Here is a 21,671-nt window from a genome sequence, read left to right on the forward strand (position 1 = left end):
GCTTACCTCGGAGAGCACGCAAAGCGGTCGATTCTGTGCCTGATATCTTTCCGGTCATGTCGGTCCGCCGCGCCGTTGCATTAGATATAATAGTTTTAGCAGACTTTGAAGTGGATTACAAAAATGAGAAAACCAATGTCGAACAAAGATTATGATTCACAATATTTGTCAGGACAACTTAATTAACAAATCAAACTGTAACCAATAACAAACCCTAGATTGGAAGAGAATGACCTTGAGTGAAGTCACGCACTAGTGACTGTTGTATATAGGGTTAAGGACGTCCTTGACAGCTAACTAATACTCCCCTTTTCCACTCAAGTCACTCTCCCCGCCTATCCATAGTAACCCATTGTACCGAAATGGTACATAAATATAACCTTTTAATATAAATAATTCATTGATAGCAAGCTATTAGCGACATATAATAAAATAAGTACGATGTGCTGCGCGCTCCGCGCCCGTCGCCCGGGCACTCCCCGCTGCTGCCGGTCTGCAGCTAGATCGCGAATTGACTTCAGTGTGGTAGCCTCGTCATTAGAGACTGCACACGTCCAACTCCAATTACTTCGTGACAGTCGCCTTAGTCAGTCGCGGAGAAATATAATTATTACAACTAGTTAATTAAATACGCGAGTGCAGTATTCCCGATTTAGGGTAAGTTTAGATTGGCACATTAAAACCTATTACGTAATATCAATCTCATTTTGTCGATAGCTTGTTTCTTTGTTCATTTTGTTTTAACTTTTTATAATGTCTTATTTTCAGCTTATTTTTATTTATTTCATTTCAATTCAATAGTAGATTCATTCCTTTAAATTCATAGTAACATCATATTAATTGCCAACTCATTAGTAATGTAATATTAGAATTGCATCATCTTAGTTTTATATCCACCCACATATTTTTGTAATTTTAACGTAATGATTTCTTTGTTCTTTTTTCTTAGCCTTCAGCTCTTAAAACATTTTAAATTATAATTATTGTAACTTCGTTCTGGTTGTTTCCACCACATCGACATTTCTACCATGCGTATGTACAATCCGTGTTGCACATCTGCCGATGAGTGGTAACCAGGACGAATCGATGTAGCTACCACTAATTAGGTGTGCTATGTCTATTCCAGGAGCAACGTACGGCTTAGGTCAGGCACGTACGGCTTAGGACGACCAAGTCAGGCCGAGTCACAAAGCTACTCAAGTTAAATTCACGCATCTGCGCGTCACCATCTTCGTCATCACCGTCCAGGGCCGGCTCCAGTATCCGCCTTGCTCCCGTTCCTGCTGCCACGTCACATCTCGGCCACCACAGGGGAGTACCTCGCACGGCAACGTCAAAGATTAGTATATATATCAAGGACCACGACCTTAAAAATTTGTGTGCCTCCGACGAGCTATTTAAGGGATAAACCTAAATTATTAAATTTTAATTATTTAATTGCCGTAGTTTGTTTTTTTTTATTTCTTTTCGTCATCAACGGCCTACCGGCACACTGGCGCCCTCCACGTGGTTTTATCTGCTTTTCTTTTTTGTTGCCTAGTAGTAGATCTGTACGGTGCATGGTTTTTTTTGTAAAACGCTTGATTTTTTTTTTGGTTTGCAGTAACTGAGGTGAACGTAGTGTCCTTTTATTTGTAATCGTTGACGATTTTGACGAATTAGTGCATATTTTTACTTTTCTTTTTTATTTCTAAAATTATTAAACTTTGACTGGTGGTACAGTCAACAAAAAAAAACTTATTAAAATGTTTTTTTCTTATTGTTAAAATTTATTAATTGTTATAATTATCTTTGTGTACTTCAGGACTAGTAGACTAAAACTAAAGGTGCGTTCACACCAGTTGCATTTTATTTTTTGTTTTTTTTTCACTTTTTTATTTTTGTTGCAAATCATTATTTCATATCATTCATTCATATTATCAAACCAGGGCGTTCTGTTAAATTGATTGTAACAGAACGAAGATTTTTTTTTCTCATTTAATTTTTTTTGTGCCATTCCACACATACCCGATTTATTAATTTTTGTTTGGATAATTATTTGTTAGGTTTTGGGATTTTAATTTTTTCATAATTATTTTTTTTTTCTTTTTATTTTTTGTACTTTAATTTTTTTTTCTCAATCTTGTTAAATATGTCGTATCCAATTAAGTATTTTTCATTGCAAAAGTCTGAGTTGGAATACGAGGTTGCGGTAAGAGGCGAAGTTCCCGCTAGTACAGTTGCTGATCTCAGGAAACAAATTAATAAACTGAGTCAGTTATATCCACCTGAAGATATTTTATGCGGTCACCTCGAACCTCAAGATGATTTGGAGTGCTGTTTAGAATTATTAGATAAAATTAACTCGTCATTTACTACAGAGGTCACCGATAAAAATGTTTTAGCGCGGTTTGAAAATTTATTAAATCACCTGTATCACAGGCTCAATCGAATCGAACCTAGCAAGGAGTTATTAGATTCTAAATTACAATGCAATGATTTATTTAAGGAATTGTATGAGAAACTTGTAAATTTAAAAAAGAAAAGTATCGATCCTTTATCAATAGCTGATATTAGCTCGGATGCACAGTCTTCTCTTGCACCCGTAAATATTAGCGTTACGTGTGAAGGTGGTATGCGAATTTCATCAGAAATAGGAAAATTAAAATATAACGGTAAAACTTGTGTGCGATCTTTCATTCAACGAGCAAACGAATTTAGTACTGCTCGCAATATTTCCGGTGTAAAATTACTCTCATACGCAACCGAAATATTTGTAGACGATGCTTTGCATTGGTTTCGCGGTGTAAAAGATCAGGTATCGACATGGGACGAGCTCACCATCCTTTTAAGGCATGATTTTGATAAGTCGGATTTTGATTATCGCTTATTGTCCGAAATACGTGCTCGAACACAGGGTAAAACGGAAAATATTACGATTTATCTTTCAATATTGTCTGGCATGTTCGCGCGTCTGTCAAAAACTATACCTGAGGAGGATAAGTTAGAAATAATTTTACACAATATTCGCCCTTGTTATGCCAGCACTTTAGCTTCTTCTACACAAATTACCTCGGTTGATCAACTACAAACTTTGTGTAGGAATTATGAAAATGTTCAATCGAGATTATCACAATTTCATGAACCTACTACTGCTACTTCAGACACTTTAGCGCCTGAGTTTGCTTATAAGCAGGATTCAAACACTAAAAATAATTATAATTCTAATTTTAATAAAAATAATATTTACACTAATAATAAAAATCAATCTAATTATCCTAAACCTAACACTAATAACAATGATATTAATAAAAAATATTTACATCCTATTACTAAAATTAATACTACTAACCCTACTAAAAACGTTTATTGCCCCAGATGTCGAAGTAATACCCATGGTTTTTTTGAACTGTAAAAACACGGAGGTCGTTTGCTTCAAGTGTGGTTTAAAAAATGTTAAAAAACCAGAATGCCCCGTTTGCAATCCAAAAAACTAGACAGGCAGAATTGTATGATTAAAGGTCACCTAGATAAACAGGAATGGAATAATTGGTTAACAACTATTAAAAATTTTTTCGCCTGTTACAAAATTTCTACAATTCTGCCAAATAAGCCTCTAGGTGATATTAGACCTTACGTTAATGTTAAAATTAATGGCATCGAAGCGTCAGGACTTTTAGACTCTGGTGCAACCGTCACAATTATTGGTAACGGTTCTCACGATCCATTATTACGCCGTGGTCTTAAACTTATTGAGAACGGAAAAAATATGTCAGTTATTGCTGCTGGCGGAAACGTTTTGAAAAGTATAGGTACTATTAACTTACCTATAAGTTTTGAGGGTAAATTCAAAATAATTGAGGCTCTAGTTGTTCCCGAAATACAATTGTCGCTTATATTAGGCATTGATTTTTGGAAAGCCTTTAATTTGTGTCCGAAATACTTAAGTACACTAAGTTTTACAGCTTCACTGGCAGACTTTAGTGCTAAAAATACATCAACAAAATTGTTAAATTCTTATAGTAATCTAAATTTTACTCAAAAAGCTATTGCTGACAATGTCATCGAGCAATTTTGTGACATTTCTTTTACAAATCGTGGGTTAGGACGAACACATCTAATCACGCATCGCATCGATACGGGTGATTCTCCACCAATTAGGCAGAGATATTACAGGCTCTCTCCCGAAAAGCAAAAGATCCTTGTTGATCAGGTAGATGAGATGCTAGCATTAGACGTGATCGAGCCCTGCGAGAGTCCTTGGCAGTCACCTGTTCTTTTGGTAAATAAAAAAAACGGAGAGCCTCGATTTTGCCTCGATAGTAGGAAGTTAAACTCAGTCACCAAACGCGACGCTTACAATCTTCCATATATATCGGAAATTTTGGATAATTTACGAGATGCGCGGTTTTTAAGCAGTTTAGACTTGTCCAAAGCTTTCTGGCAGATTCCTATTGCTGAAGAAGATAGAGATAAAACAGCGTTTTATGTGAATTCAAGAGGCACGTTTCGTTTCAAAACCACACCGTACGGACTGACCAACGCTCCGGCCACGCAACAACGCTTGGTGGACGCTTTATTAGGTGATGTTGACCACCGTATCTTCGTTTATTTAGACGATATAATTATTGTTAGTGAAACGTTTGATGATCACGTCTCTCTTTTAATTCGTGTTTTAGACAAATTACGTAAGGCTAACTTAACAATAAACTTAAAGAAGTGCGAATTCTTTCGAAGCCAACTTAAATATTTAGGTTATGTTGTTGATGCTCACGGATTACGAACCGATCCTGATAAAGTGGAGGCCATTCTTAATTTTCCAACTCCTACAAATCGCAAGGAGTTAAAACGATTCTTAGGTACTGCTACTTGGTACCGCCGATTTGTCCCAAATTTTAGTACAATTGCTGGACCTCTCAATAAACTTACTACTAATAAAAAGAATGCACCACCTTTTCAATGGTCAGAAGAAGCTGACTTAGCTTTTAAAAAACTTAAAGAGCGTTTAGTTTCCGCTCCAGTTTTATCATGTCCCAATTACGATTTACCGTTCGATGTGCATACAGATGCAAGTAATTATGGGGTAGGCGCTATGCTTACGCAAACCATAAATGGTCAGGAACACCCTGTTGCATATATGAGCCGATCATTAACAGCACCTGAAAAGAACTACAGTATTACTGAGCGTGAAACTTTAGCAGTATTGACAGCATTAGAACACTGGCGTTGCTATATAGAAAATGGGAAAACATTTAACGTGTACACAGATCACAGCGCGTTGAAGTGGTTTCTCTCGATCAACAATCCAACTGGTCGTCTTGCGCGTTGGGGTCTACGTCTGTCTGCATTCAATTTTGAAATTAAACACCGTCGTGGTGCTGACAATATAATTCCTGACGCCTTGTCTAGAGCCATACCTGTCTCAGCGATTACTACTGCAAAATCCGTCGCAACTACTACTGACGATTGGTACAAAAATATTTACAACAACTGTATTACACAACCTCAAAATTTTCCAAATTACAAAATTAAAAATGATCGTCTCTTTCGAATAACTAAAAATAAATGTCACCTAACTGATGAGTTTTCTTGGAAAGAGGTAGTCCCATCAGAACTTAGGGAGGCTATTATTGGTGAAAATCATAAAGAACCCACTGCTGGCCATTTAGGAATTTTTAAAACTTATAAACGACTTACACTTAAATATTTCTGGCCAGGCATGTTCCGTGATGTTTCAAGTTACGTAGGCTCATGTCAAACTTGCTTACAATATAAAGTACAAAATCACGCAACATTAGGTGAAATGGGTCGGCCTAAGCAGTGCGTACGCCCCTATCAGATGCTTAGTTTCGACTTAATGGGTCCTCTCCCCGCCACTCGTAAACAAAATTCTTATATTTTAGTAATAACCTGCTGTTTTTCGAAATTTTGTCATATTTTTCCTATTAAAAGAGCAACTTCTGAAATTATTGTTAAAATTTTAGAAGAGCAAATATTTCTAATTTACGGAGTCTGTCAAACTATCTTTTTAGACAACGCGCCTCAGCTGATTAGTAACATTACCAAAAATTTTTTCAAAAAATATAATGTGCCTAATGTATTTTACACACCTAAATATACCCCACAAATTAATACCGTGGAGAGGTATAACAAAACTATTATCACGTGTCTTTCTACATTTGTTGACAAAGATCATCGTACATGGGATACCTTTATACCTGCAGTACAATTTGCCATTAATAATTCTGTCAATGAAGCTACAGGATATACACCATCGTTCTTAGTTTTCGGTCGAGAACTAGTTATTTGTGGTTCACACTACCTCGACAACGACATTGGTGACGAAGTCTTATTTATGCCAAGAGACTTATATGCGGAAAACCGTGGATGTATGAGCAACATATTTGATGAAGTACAAAAAACTTTATTCCATGCCCACGCGAAAAACACGCAAAAGTATAACTCGCGCAGAAAGGCTTACGAATTTAATGTAGGAGACATCGTTTATAAAAGAACTTATGTCCTGTCTGATAAAGACAAATTCTTTAGTAAAAAATTGGCCCCAAAGTATATTAAGTGTCGAGTTATTACAAAACTATCGCCGCTTGTATACATACTAGAAGACATGTCCGGAAATAACTTGGGCACTTGGCATATTAAAGATTTAAAAATAAGTAGTAATTAATACCTTAAAATTTCATTTGTTATATATTAACTAATATTATTATACCTAATTACATTAATTTAACTTTATATCATAGCATATTTATCATTATTATTTACATTATTTATACCTGCATAAGTTACATTACATTCACTCGTCCCTATAACAATCATAAAACATTCTTTGCTATAAGTCATCAGCTGTAGCATAGCTGTGACTTCTTAAATGAAAGATTGCGACTTGTAACGCTTAAGTTATAAACCGTTTTCGTGAAAGGTGATGTATGGAAGTTTGTATGAAAGGATAAGGTAAAGGATTGATACTGAGTATTTAATGCGGATTTTATTCTTAAAATAAAATCCTTGTATGGACGAGGGGGTAATGTACCGAAATGGTACATAAATATAACCTTTTAATATAAATAATTCATTGATAGCAAGCTATTAGCGACATATAATAAAATAAGTACGATGTGCTGCGCGCTCCGCGCCCGTCGCCCGGGCACTCCCCGCTGCTGCCGGTCTGCAGCTAGATCGCGAATTGACTTCAGTGTGGTAGCCTCGTCATTAGAGACTGCACACGTCCAACTCCAATTACTTCGTGACAGTCGCCTTAGTCAGTCGCGGAGAAATATAATTATTACAACTAGTTAATTAAATACGCGAGTGCAGTATTCCCGATTTAGGGTAAGTTTAGATTGGCACATTAAAACCTATTACGTAATATCAATCTCATTTTGTCGATAGCTTGTTTCTTTGTTCATTTTGTTTTAACTTTTTATAATGTCTTATTTTCAGCTTATTTTTATTTATTTCATTTCAATTCAATAGTAGATTCATTCCTTTAAATTCATAGTAACATCATATTAATTGCCAACTCATTAGTAATGTAATATTAGAATTGCATCATCTTAGTTTTATATCCACCCACATATTTTTGTAATTTTAACGTAATGATTTCTTTGTTCTTTTTTCTTAGCCTTCAGCTCTTAAAACATTTTAAATTATAATTATTGTAACTTCGTTCTGGTTGTTTCCACCACATCGACATTTCTACCATGCGTATGTACAATCCGTGTTGCACATCTGCCGATGAGTGGTAACCAGGACGAATCGATGTAGCTACCACTAATTAGGTGTGCTATGTCTATTCCAGGAGCAACGTACGGCTTAGGTCAGGCACGTACGGCTTAGGACGACCAAGTCAGGCCGAGTCACAAAGCTACTCAAGTTAAATTCACGCATCTGCGCGTCACCATCTTCGTCATCACCGTCCAGGGCCGGCTCCAGTATCCGCCTTGCTCCCGTTCCTGCTGCCACGTCACATCTCGGCCACCACAGGGGAGTACCTCGCACGGCAACGTCAAAGATTAGTAGATATATCAAGGACCACGACCTTAAAAATTTGTGTGCCTCCGACGAGCTATTTAAGGGATAAACCTAAATTATTAAATTTTAATTATTTAATTGCCGTAGTTTGTTTTTTTTTATTTCTTTTCGTCATCAACGGCCTACCGGCACACCATAAACAATTACATAACAAGAATTACATAACAGAGTCAAGAACTCAAGAATTTTCTTCTTTATATCCGCACTTGCATGTTGTGCATAGGTCCTCTTGGCGCTGGCATGACAAGTCATGCAATCCAGACCCTAAAGAACATAGGTACTCTATAAAATTTACGTCAACTTTGTAATCTGACTTCGTAATTGAATGACATAGAGTCAATCTCTTAAGGATGAAGTTATGATTGGCAAATGACTGACTTGCCGCTTGGATACAAATTGTTTTTTAAAAATCTAAATTGTCAGTCCGTGTACATATAAATATAGAGGATTTTCTGTCAAATCTTGGTGACGTCATCGCTGATTCGTCGATTTTTGCGGATGATAGAAAAATAAATGGATTCGTCGGAAATAAAGTGAAAAGGTAATCGGACATAATTGAGGAGTGTTATCCAAGTTTGCTATCTAAATCCCTGTGTAATGCTCCGTGACGCAGATATCTGTCGGTAGGTGAGCGTAGCTTATCGGTGCCCAATTTATGTATTGTTATGCTAGCCGATAGCCCAGTGTAGAGTTTCTCAAATTTTTGGCTCCACGAACCCCTGTTAAAAATATCACGTGTCTCAAACGGTGAAGGAAAAACATCGTGAGGAAACCTGCGCAGACCAGAGAATTTTCTTGATTCTATGCGTGTGTGAAGTCTGCCAATCCGCATTGGGCCAGCGTGGTGAACTATTGGTCTAACCCCTATCATTCTGAGAAGAGACTCGAGCTCAGCAGTGAGCCGAATATGGGTTGATAACGAATAAGCACTAGCGGACCCGGTCGTGCTTTGCTTTGACTTTTGTGCACTTCTTTACTTCCCAACTCCACACTACTCTACCCCTACCCTACCTACCTACCCTACTTCTACCCTTGATTCTTATGACTCTTAAACGTTTGTATGGGAAATAGAAAAGTGTTGTTTTATTTAATTGAGGAAGAATACAATAAGAATACAATACTAATTTTTCTTACCTTTTAAACCTTCCCTTTACCTGAACAAACATTCAATACCAAGATAAGACAAATCCGTTCAGCAGTTCTCGAGTTTTAGCTAGACTAACGAACAACAATTCATTTATGATTATATAGAAACCGCTAATAATAACAGAAATACTAAAATATTTTCTTCAACCACAAGCACTGTTGATCTGTACTTGACAACCCGACTCGAAACTCCAAACTTCGGTTCACACTCGAGGGAACCCATTCTGAATGTAAACCAAGTAGAAACTTCCCAGTTCACGTATCGCTGACTTTGAGAGTGTGCTCAGACTAAAATAAACTGTTTTTAAACTTTGTTTCTCGTTTTCTATGAATTGCGGTTATTTTGCTATTTCATTTTGACTTTCAGTTAACTTTCTGCCAACGTTACCGTATTCCAATGTCTTATAGTGAAATAAATAGACGTTATCCCCAGGGGATCGTTCTGAGTGTCGAATTTAAACTTTATGCGTTTTAGAATTTGTCACTCAGCGGGTGAATGGTCCCCTGGGGGTGCCCTCTGTTAGTATATTAGTGATCTAGGTAAATTCTTTGAAGATTATCCTTAAGTCTACTCCATGTCTTGAGCTTTGAAACTTGTAACCCACCTGCGGACGCCCGCGGCTTCGTTTGCCCTTAGACCACTTAATCCAGCCCTTACAGTAGTATCGCTGTAAAAATGGAGTAACTTCTCCTGTTTTTCCAACATTTCCCTTCACTGCTCTGCTCCTATTGATCGTAGCGAGATGAAAAGTATACTATAATCTGCCAAGGAAAATAAATTGTACCAAGATTCGTAAAATTCGTAGTTTTTGTTTCTTTATCGAACATACAGACTGATAGACAAAAAAATTACTGATTGCATTTTTGGCATTAGTATCGATCACTAATCACCCCTTTAGTTATTTTGGAAATATATTACATGTTTAGATGTACAGAATTTGCCTCTTTACAGATTTTTTATAAGTAAAGATGTATTGTAGTTATACCTCGACCACTTAGGCAAGTCAAAACTAAAAGCATTATTTATAGGCCTCAGAACACCACACTGTCATGTTTGGCAGAACCTTGAATAACCCTTCTTGTCGTCGGTAAAAAGGTACCAGCTCAGCATTGCAATGCAGCATGTGCCAAGCAAACATTAGGCATACAGCGCTGATTTTCAGCCGATACCTTGAACCACCACGGAAATGCGTAGCCACATAACGACAAGAAACTAAACTAAAAATTACAGGGTGTAACATAAATGATATACTTACACGAATCATAAAATACGCTGCTCTGGTATCCTCATTTCTCCTCCTATTTCCCGTGTCATGTCACCGAAATACTAAACGATCGTTACGTGCTGTGTCATGGCTGCGGAGAGAATTTCCGGCTTCAATGTAATTATTGCCCAATGCGACAAGCCTTTGTACATTTGCGGTACAATTACATATTTCCTTTACCTGTGATAAGCAACGGTTTAGGATACGGAATTGCTAGAAAACTGGGCCAAAAAACTGTAGCCAAGTTACACATCAATTCTCTTTCTATAAACGCTAACGCTTCGAAAACTAAAAAATGTATGGCAACGACATATCCGGTTGATATATCATGTGATCTATTGATAACGAATGTCATCCTCATACATTTTCTAGTGTTCGAAGCGGTAGCGTTTGTAGAAAGATGTGTAATATCGCTAGGGAGCCAGGGCCTGTAGCAATGTGGAACGTCGATTCTCTGTCTATACGCTATCGTTTCGAAAACTAACAAAATGTATGGGAATGACCATTGGAATGACAGATTCGATCGACAACTTGATCACGTGACCTGTCGATAGCAAATGTCATTCCCAATACATTTTTTAATTTTAGAAACGTTAGCGTTAGTAGAAAGAGAATCGATGTGTAATATCGCATTATCGTCAGCTATCAATAATCACAAAGCCGTGATAACCTAGTAGGTATGACCTCTGACTTCGATTCGGAGGGCATGGGGTCGAATCCGGTCCGTGTGTGAAGTCCGCCAATCCACATTGACCCAGCGTGGTGGACTATTGGCCCAACCCTTCTCATTCTGAGAGAAGACTCGAGCTCAACAGTGAGCCGTATATGGGTTAATAACGATAACGATTATCAAACGAGTATATACGTCTAGTTCTATATGACTAGTTCTATATGATAGTCATTCCTCTGACTATCATATATATACATTCACGTTCACGCTATTCCTGTCTTAATCGATTTATTCCATAGAGGGAAATAACTGAAAGCTGTTGAATAATTTATTAATACACCCTGTCATACGCTTCCAAAAGACGGGCACGAATAATAAATAATAAATGTATATTGTACACTTGAGTCAGGAGATACTTTTGCCAGTAATATACAAAGATTTTATGCTAGAGATGTGTCTCTAGCACGTCAAAACTGAGGCGAACAAAAGCGGCTAATTGACCGCATTTCATTGACTCGCATCTCAGACTAATTAGATAAACCCCTGCCTCGCAAGACATTATTTTTCTGTCAACGTATATGATCAACGATCTTATGCGATTATAAACACTGTCTCTAAAGAATCGATGTTTCATAGTTTACAATCGTGTCCGTCGGTTAAAAACCTCCGTAAAAATACCTTTTTGTGTAGTTATATGGTGTAAAAAACGAACAAAAACTGCTAGTTTAGTTTAAAATATGTATGAAATCTAAGCTAGTTTTCCTTAGAAAATGACAGAAAATTTTGTTCGTGAATTTGGGTGCGATACTAGTCCTTATATATTTAGTCTGAGACTCGCATAGCAAATAACCAAAGGTATTTAAACAAATAATACCTAAATATATATATACAATGTTAAGTTGTGTGTTTAGGAACTTTAAAAACTGTATATATATAAATATATAATGGAATTAAACACAAAATTGTGCATGTCTACGCTCAGTGGAGTAGCTAAATTCGGCTCACTTTTTGCGGTGATTTTGTAAGCACGTAACATGAAACTACAAAATGTTGTTGGTAATATACGACTTAACTGCCTTCCAGTTAAAACCCAAGTAACCTGTACTTAAAAGTACAAGAGAGACGTATATCTAGCATTATATGGATTCACGGGTGCCGGATTAGTCTTGTGGTAGACTCACGTACAGAAAATCTCCAAGCAGATTTGTGACAGACTTTTGTGTGTTGGGTTATGAAACTTCTTCAAAAGCGTTTAACACACCTGAGCTCGTAGCAATGTGGCTTGTCGATTCTCTTTCTACAAACGCTAACGCTTCGAAAACAACCAAAATGGGAATAACATTCGTTATCGGATTTGTCATTGCCATACATTTTGGTTGTAGTGTATTTTGATGTATACACTCGGGGATAGTGTATCTTCCCAACAGTGAAAGAATTTTTCAAATCGTTTCAGTAGTTTCGGAGCTTATTCAATGCAAACAAACAATCACATCTTTCCTCTATATAATATTAGTATATATTAGTATATAGTTAATTAACGACAATACTTGCCTTGATTTTAGTTATAAATTTAAATTTTTGGGTCAGGTATAGGTTTTATCTTCTCTTGTATAAAGAATGGAAATCTAGTTTGGAAGCTAACATAGGTCTATTTGCATCAGTGGACGAAATTCATGATAATATAGGTTATTATAAATAAAAGTAAAATTAACACATTCCAAAAGTTTTATTTACACCATATTTATACACAGTCTAAATTAAATGTGCTTACAATGTTCCAATAGCTATTTACATCAAGTATTTCTAGAAATAGAATATTCTGTACAAAAGTTGTATAGTAAAGCAGTGTTAACTTAATGAGATAACTGCAGGTATATGTGTAACTAAAAAGTTTTTGAATGATACTCCTTTTGTTTCACTTCATCTTAATTTTCATTATATGTAGGTACGTACATACACTGGGGTTGATTTATTTTTTAATATATCGCAGAGAGAGACGAATATCTTAGCATTCCATGGATTCGCCGTGCAGGTGCCGGGTCCATCGCGTGGTAGAGAAAAACTCCGAGCAGAGTCCTGGACTTGTGACTACAGGATGTAGGGTTAAGGAATTCCTTGACGATCGTTCAACGCTCCCCTTTTCCGCTCGTGTTGTTCTCCCTGTCTAGCCAAATTTGGTAAGATCCTATTATAGCAGCTTTGATTACCCGTTCTTTTATAGAACTTGCTGAAGAGGTCTTTAAGGTTATAGAGAGATTTTGCTGGTAATCCTCTCGCACCTACTTCTACGGCGTACAGACTAACTATATAGCCATTTTTACTTCAAATATTTTTTCACTTTTATACTGTGGTCCTTCGGAATGTTAGTCTCCCACGGCACTGTAAGCTCTAGTTAGTAAGCGCTTAGTTTGTTTGGAAAAAAGGAAAATGTCTGGGCTAGATCTTAAAATAGCGACATTCTCTGGGATTTTATAATGTTTTTCATACGTATCCATTAACAAAGTCCAATCAGGTGCAGAAACATGACAGGTATCATGGCAGTAGAAACGTAAAAGTAAAATAAATGCAGAAGGCATGAGAACATTGAGGAGTATGAATGGAATAATAATAAATAGTATAATAATATACTTAGAACTTTGTATAAAATAGGATGTAGCGACTAAAAGGTACAAGGTATTATATCCCAGGTTTAAGTATTTATAGAAGATAAATGAAAGCAGATTAAATGAAAATGTAGAAAAGGACAGTTTCTAGATCAAATCTAGGACATTCTCAAAGGGTCATGTCAAGAAAACCCTAAACTTGTATCAAGTGTATGAAAGGATTGGTGAATTCTCACCAATCCTTTCATAAAAAGAAGAAGGAAGAAGCAAGGGAGATATGCAAGGATCGTAATATCTGGAAGGAAGAAGTCTCTGCTTACCCTATGAAAAGGATGCGTAATGATTATGTGTTTGAATATCATATTACATATTTGAATTAAATAAACAAGGTACTCTATGATCTTAAATAAATATCAACAATCTTAGCTCTAACTCGGAGCACTTCAAACTTAAATTATTCAGTGCAGTAATAAATAATCAAGATTTTCTCGTATTTGCATTCATTTATTCAAACTGCTTATACTTTCAGAGGATAGTCGCAGTTTCTTATTGAATATCTGAATAGTAATGTCTTAAAACATTATTTTTCGTATGTTTATTGATTAGATTGTCAATGGCTGTTCGTAATGGAAGGTTTTTTCAATAAAAGTATGGCAATCTACGATGGAGAGTTCAATTTTTACTTTAATGGAGTTTCTTAACTGTAGAGCATTGAAGGGATATTTCCCTTTAGAATATAATCTACTAGACTTTACGGGGAGTGTTCGAAGAGCGGTTTTAGCTAGCTATGTCTGTTCTGTCAAACTAACTCCATCCTTACCTGCTGGATGCTTAGTATCGCCGTTTTGTCAGGTCTTTTTTGTAGTATGTAGTATAGGCTTACGCTTGACCATAATCAAGCCTGATGACATCAATGATTAGCTCTAAGATGAAGCGCATTTGCCTAAAAGATGTCTATTTACTCTTGCCTTGAGGGTGCACAAATTGTACGTGTCAATTAACTCTGTCACGCACCTGCAATTTGTGGAACCAGCATCCATTGAAGTATTAGCAAATATTACATTATTTAAAAGGTTATTTAATGCCCTGCGCATAAACAAATCCCTACAAGGCAGGCATGAATCTGTTATTAGCGTTGAAGTTGTTCAATAATCACAATGACGCGAAATGTTTTGCATACGTTTTATGGGCATCGAAAGCATAACGGCGAAAATGGAGCAACAAGTGAGTGAGGGATCGCTGTGATCAAAGTTGAGAAGTCATGTATGCAATATGTGTTTTCAACATTATTTTGACCTCTTTCGTGATTAGGGTTAAGACCAGAATTTTAGTATAAACGGGCTTAAAAATTCTTCGAATATATTTTTTTGATTTAGTAAAATCATTAAGGAAAGTTTTCGTCGAGAATAACGAAATTCATCGTATTCAATAAATTCTGCAAATAACATAAAATTATTCAAGATCGTCAAACGTTCAACTATGTACATTTTCTCTAAAGTAAAGTACACCAATTTGATTGAAATAATATTTACGTAAGGATTCTTGTAAACAGCTTGTAAATACATTTTCGCATGACATAGACAATATAATTAGAGAACAGCTTAAGGTGCTCCGCTTACACACAATAACATTGTCTATAAAGTAGAGTACGGCTCCTTGAAGTAGTTCCACTAATGTAATAATACTATATTACCGGGATAAGACTTACACCGGTATAACTAAGCAAGATTTCCCAAGTTAACAACAGTATTATTAAGTGTGTGCGGTTACCCCAAGATCTAAATTACATAAGAAGAGTTTCTTGAATGAGATCTTTTGGATAGTGGTTTTTTAGTGTAGAGAATGAGAGAATTAATTGTTGCTAGAACTTGAAAGTCGATTTATGCATCCGTCAAGTAGTGTAAACACGTGATCGGGCCACAGACTAATAACCATATAGACCCGTAACATCTAACAATTTTTCACTCCAAACGTAAGCCACTTCTGTGACTATGTGAGCGTAAGAGCTAAGCTAATTACCTTCGCCGACACGCGCACAAGCGTACTAATCGTAAAATAGCGATGCGTCAAGGGCTCCCATTTCGGGGCACATAAACAGCTTACGAACCCTGCGACTACTTACTATCTATGTGTTATAAATCTATGGATCGGGCGTATAGCTTCAAATCAAACAAAAAAGTCAGTACTATTTACATGAGAGCCACTTGCTATGAAAATCAAATGTTCATGAATTAACTTGTACATTATTTACAATGCGGCGACGAAGGTTGAAAGTTTATGGCGTATAATAAAACTTACAACTTTTGTTTGCAGTAATTGATAAATCTAGCAATAAATAGTCGATGGAATTCGAGAATCTCTCCATGTGTAACTTAGTCTTAAGTATTTATGTTTAAGATAGTGCTATGACTTAGATTAAACTTATCGTAAACTAAATTTAGGTGAACATACTACAATTTAGTAAGCGTAACAACCATTCAGGCTAACCGGTGTTTTGGCAGACATTTAGGTAAGTAACTAGAAATTTAATTAATCCTACATCTAATAAAAAGTAAAACTATTGACTAGTTTTGGGGAATTCGCTACTTTGTTACTCTTAATGATTTTTTTTCAATATTTGGCATAAGGAAATATATTGTGATGTAATTTTTTATTTTCAAAAATACATGTTTGTTTTACAACAATGTCATATCAATAATACATCTAGTTACGAGTAAAAGTTAAGAGTAAAAGCCTACGGCATGGAATTCAGCCTTTGTCTTTACAATAAGAATAGATTCTATAAAAAGAAAACATCGGGTTACAAATATTTCATTACATAAACATTAAATTGATTGACACTTTAATAGACAATTATTTAATCTTTCATTAAAGGTAGAGTAGGTATAACGTTTTCAACATTGAAAATGTAAAATATTTCTTTAAATGTAGAAAAATGTTTATACACAACTAGTATTTCTAGTAAGTTTTCAACTATAACATTAAGATTGACGTCGTCTATCTATACAGCACACTGCCCTTCTTAAGTTCTCTGCAAAACCACTTTTTGGGTTTGGTGCTTCAGTTTTACTGGATATAACATCTAATACATTCCCACCGTTCGACTGGTCTGTGTTACGTTCAGTCTTTACTCCTTCCTGTGTGACCACGATTTCATCATCGGATCACGTATCAGTGCCTGGATATTTCACAATCATATCCAATTCCTCTTCATTGGGCTTTGTGTTCCTGATTTCTGTTTGCCCTTCGAACTTCTTTGGTCTTTCAGTCAGTTTATTCTCTATATTGACAAGGACATCGGCTACGCATCTGTGTTCTTCAGGTGATGGCACTTCAGCATCCTCACTGAACGCTGCTTTGTCTTCTTTTGTACCATTGTTGTTTTGTTTATCTTTCTCTGTCTCAGCTTTGCTGTCTTCCTCTTCGCTGTTTTCTTTGCCTTCTAATATCATTTTATGTGTGGCCTCTTCAATGACGCTATCAGTCGGCGCTTCGTTGATACAAGAATGTGTCAGTATGAATGGAAGTTTGACTGACAAGTCTCCACCCATCGCGCTAAGGGTTAGTTTGACTTTGACGTAGTATGATACGTAGATGGCAAACACGTTGCGATCGTCAGGCGAATCAGTACTGCATACAACTGTAGACGCAAGGCTTGCACCAGATTTAGAGTAAGAATCTTCTAGTGCTATCCAGTTTTTGGTGACACCTGGAAAGAAGTTTTCCTTGTAAAAGTTGCAAGTGATGTTGTTCCTATTGTGACACTTTTAATTGTTTTTATAAAAAACAGACAATACGAAATTTATTTTAACTATTAAATTACTCGCAAAATATAAAGTACTGTGTAAGAGTATAATTCATAATATCACTTTAATCCAATTTCTCTTTGTCGTGACGCATTTTTGTTATATTGAATTTCATATTACTCGTATCCAGAGAGTTGCAGGTAACCAGAAATGATGAAACCAGGATGCAGAAAGCTTAAAACCATGTTCTTTAGAAGTCTTTAAGAGAGGCCTATATCCATTTACTGATAATGATGATGAGTTTCAAATTAGTATAACATCAAAAGTCCTTAAGTTAAACATACCTTTGTGAGGGGTCAGCGTGTAAGTGTCCGTGAGGGTCTGTCCGGGGAGCACAGGGGTGCCCGACCCCTTCATCAGCGCGACGACATTCTTGAACTTTCCGTTGGAGAACATACACACATCCACGTGCTGCACCACTAGCGTCTGAATAACAAATTAAAAAACAATATTACAATAGGTAACATTTGAAATTTAGTTGTTTTGTATTGTCATTAACAATACAAGAGTGTTATATAATAATATATACATACACATAAATACAATTGAATTATCTGTCTGTGATTTTAAAATAATGGCATTTTCTTAAGTGCTTATAGTTATTTACACGCGAAATTTAATCTTTCTATCTGTCTGTCTTATTTATTATCTTTGAAACGTCTGAAATGATTTCGTTGGGACTATCACTGGAAAATAGAGATCATTAAGCAACATATAGACTAACTATTTACCCAAAACTATTAATATAACTATTAATATATTAATATAACTATAATTATATAAGTTTTGTCTGGAAAATATAGTGTAGGTGGGAATTTTTCTTGAATCAAAATTATCTTTGAATATACTTTATACAGAAAGTCATATTTTAACACTAAATCACACTAATATTATAAAGGCGAAAGTTTGTGTGCGTTTGTTTCTCATTTGCGTTGCGGCTACTGGAGCGATTTGGCTGAAATTTGAAATAAAAATAGATTTTACTATAGATTAACATATAGACTAAAAATCTTCCCGGAATAATCCATGGTTTCCGCGGGATTTGTGAAAAACTGAATTCCACGCGGATGAAGTTACGGGCGCCCGCTAGTAGAATATCAACGTCTAAAGATTAATAAGATAAAACCTATTTGTTTCAGCTGATAACAATTTTCGGAAGCTCCTAACACTTTCCAATATTTAATCGGGGGATTTAGTCACGAGTTCAGTATGAAAATTGTAACAATTATTTTCCAGCGTTCGTGGGATTTCAAAGGATTATAGGAAAGCTTGATACTGATATTCTCGGAAATTTAATATTTACCGACACGTTTTATTGTTGCTAGAATTAAATTTGTAATAGCTGTATGTACTGCGAAATAATAATTTTGATACAAGTACTTGTTAAAACACGAACGAAGTATTTCAAAATATATTTTGTCATATTCCAACAAAACGAAAAATAAAGTTTAAAAACTATTATCCGACTATGTAAAAAAGGTTTTAAAACAAAGAGAAATATTTCAGAAATAGAAATGGAGAAATGCAGGTATAGTCCTTTTATTGAAAGAAGTCCCCCAGACGCGGCGCTAATGTCTTAATGGCGCATTGTCATTTGGTAATGGCGGTCTTTTTGTCATATTTTGTGTAAGGCGCTGTCAATTTTAGTTCAAGTTTTAGCAGCGGGTCTTCTTTCATGAAAAGGACTCTACAAAAATATGGCTTTCTCTGTCCTTTTTTTTTGATGCGTTTTTTTTAGGTTTATATGTATAATAACATCCATGGTTCCCGCGGGATTTGTGAAAAGCTGAAATCCACACGGACGAAGTCTCGGGCGTCCGCTAGTTGTTAATAAATATATACAAAGATTTGGGATTATTAACTCAACGGTAGGTACATAAATATACATAATTACATACAAACCTTTACCTTTATTCTTCTCACAGTCTTGGAGGAATGGTTAGAGATGAGCACGCTCACGAGTATGGACTCCCCGTGGGAGTACGTGGCCTTGTCCAGCCACGCTTCCAGCTCCACCCTGGGGACAACAGCGAGTATCAGATAAGGTCACAGACAGTGCCGGATTAAAGGTCCAGCGGGGTTATTATGCAACTCGGTGTATCATTCAAAGTCACTACGTGGTTTTTTATCGTATTTTCGTTTAAATCAATAATCTAATGTTGTGTTTTCAACGAAATAACATAATTATGGTGATTTTACGTAAAATGTCATACCAATGCCATTTTACGTAGTAGTGATAATAGCAAGTAGTAACGTTATTTTAACGAAAAATCGTTTTTTACGTAATTTCGTTGAAATAATCATGTTAAATGATCTTAAAAAAGGAACAATCACTGCCACTTGATGTAACATGGCGTAGTCTGGGTCATTTCGTTGAATTAAGCATGTTAGATGATTACAAAAACGAAAAAAGATATAGTGGTTTATCAATTATCATTTAATCCCTGTACGCCTCTGTACCGGCCATAAATGGCCATAATAATACTATTTTTAACTAATTGTTTTTGCAAATACGATGACGTTGCGTCGTTAAACCCTAGACTTTAGTAGACCAGGACCTTTGTACATAAGCTAATGCGCGAATGAAATATGACGTTATAACTGTGAATACATCAAGAGGGACGACAGAACGAACATCGAAATTCATGATTCCTCTCTGCTCTGGGAAATAGGCATTTATATGTGTTGACAGATGATGGTTTACAATATATTGTCACTAGAGATTTAGATTGTAGAGCAGCATTTAGTTTTTAATCGTCGATATGTTGTTTTCTTTATTTACTTAAAAATTCTGAGCTCATGCGTCCCTTGTAACTACACGCTCTTAGGCACGTGCCCAGTTTGCTTTACGGATAATCCGTCTCTGGACACAGATATATACATCTATCTACAAGATTTGTATCAGATAAGGTCACAGCCGTGATAAGAGCCGTGATAGCCCAGGTGATATAACCTCTGCTATATTTTCGGAGGGCGCAGATTCGAATCCGGTCCGGGGCATGCACCTCCAACTTTTCAGTTGTGTGCATTTTAAGAAATTAATTATGACGTATCTCAAATGGTGAAGGACAAACATCGTGAGGAAACCTGCATACCTGAGAATTTTCTCAATTCTCTAACTGTGATGTCTGCCCATCCGCATTGGGCCAGCGTGGTGGACCAGCCTAACCTTTCTCATTCTGAGAGAAGACTCGTGCTCAACCGTGAGCAGAAAACGGATTGCTAATGATGACGATGATGAAGGAATGAATTTTTGTTTATTCTTTACAAGTTAGTTAGACTACAATCTCACCTGATGGTAAGTCATGATGCTATCAAAGATAGAAGCGGGCTAACTTAGTAAGAGTAGGAAGAAAATCATTTTGTTTGTGTGTTTGTTTGCATTGAATTGCAATAGGCTCTGAAACTACTGAACCGATTTCAAAAATTCTTTCACTGTTGGAAAGCTACACTATCCCCAAATGCTATAGGCTATATTTTATCCCCGTATTCCTACAGGAATGGCAACCACGCGGGTGAAACCACGCGGCATCTGCTAGTTTAAATTAATAAAAATAATTGTAAACGTTGCCTCCTATGTTTAACTTCACTCAGTGGAATCGAATCCACAGAGTTATGATGCGTAGAAAACATCCACATTCAGACGAAATCACGAAAAAGCTGGTTATTTATAAATCAGTTTAAGACTAAAGTATTAAACCAACCGTTCTCTCCGAAGTGGGCGAGCTAATAAAATGTCCAAAATACTGCCAATAAAGCTCCACTAGAGACACAAAAATAGTTAAAACGAAGTAAAATGTATTTTTAGTCTCAAAACAGTTTTCGTTTATTTATAAAAATAGGAATAAAATTCATTAAAGTCGCGTTCACACTGTGGCATTTGTTTTGGACAAGTCAATTTAAAATGTTGATATAGGTTAACTCAAAATATCTCCATCATAAAGTATAAAAATAAATTGCCTCCTTATTTGTGTGTTTTAGTTTTTTATTATTTTAAACATATTCATCATAATCAACCCATATTCGGCTCACTGCTGAGCTTGAGTCTCCTCTCAGAATGAGAGGGGTTAGGCCAATAGTCTACCACGCTGGCCCAATGCGGATTGGCAGACTTCACACACGCAAAGAATTAAAATTCACTGGTATGCAG

The 21,671-nt window shown here is 36.1% G+C and overlaps 1 protein-coding gene across 1 annotated transcript in view; it reads right to left on the bottom strand.

Annotated features, from left to right (window-relative positions):
• Positions 1-12,829: 12,829 nt before the first annotated feature.
• The window catches only part of LOC112053415 (arrestin homolog), a 90,093-nt gene continuing 81,251 nt past the window's right edge, over positions 12,830-21,671 (bottom strand). The window contains exons 9-11 of the mRNA XM_052881197.1: positions 19,430-19,538; positions 17,806-17,947; positions 12,830-17,424 (exon numbers count right to left, since the gene is read on the bottom strand). Of these exons, the coding sequence (XP_052737157.1) occupies positions 16,880-17,424; positions 17,806-17,947; positions 19,430-19,538 (796 nt within the window). The 3' untranslated portion in view covers positions 12,830-16,879. The remainder of the gene's footprint in view (positions 17,425-17,805; positions 17,948-19,429; positions 19,539-21,671) is intronic.

The sequence above is a fragment of the Bicyclus anynana genome, chromosome 4 (assembly GCF_947172395.1).
Source record: "Bicyclus anynana chromosome 4, ilBicAnyn1.1, whole genome shotgun sequence".
Taxonomy (NCBI): Eukaryota; Metazoa; Arthropoda; class Insecta; order Lepidoptera; family Nymphalidae; genus Bicyclus; species Bicyclus anynana.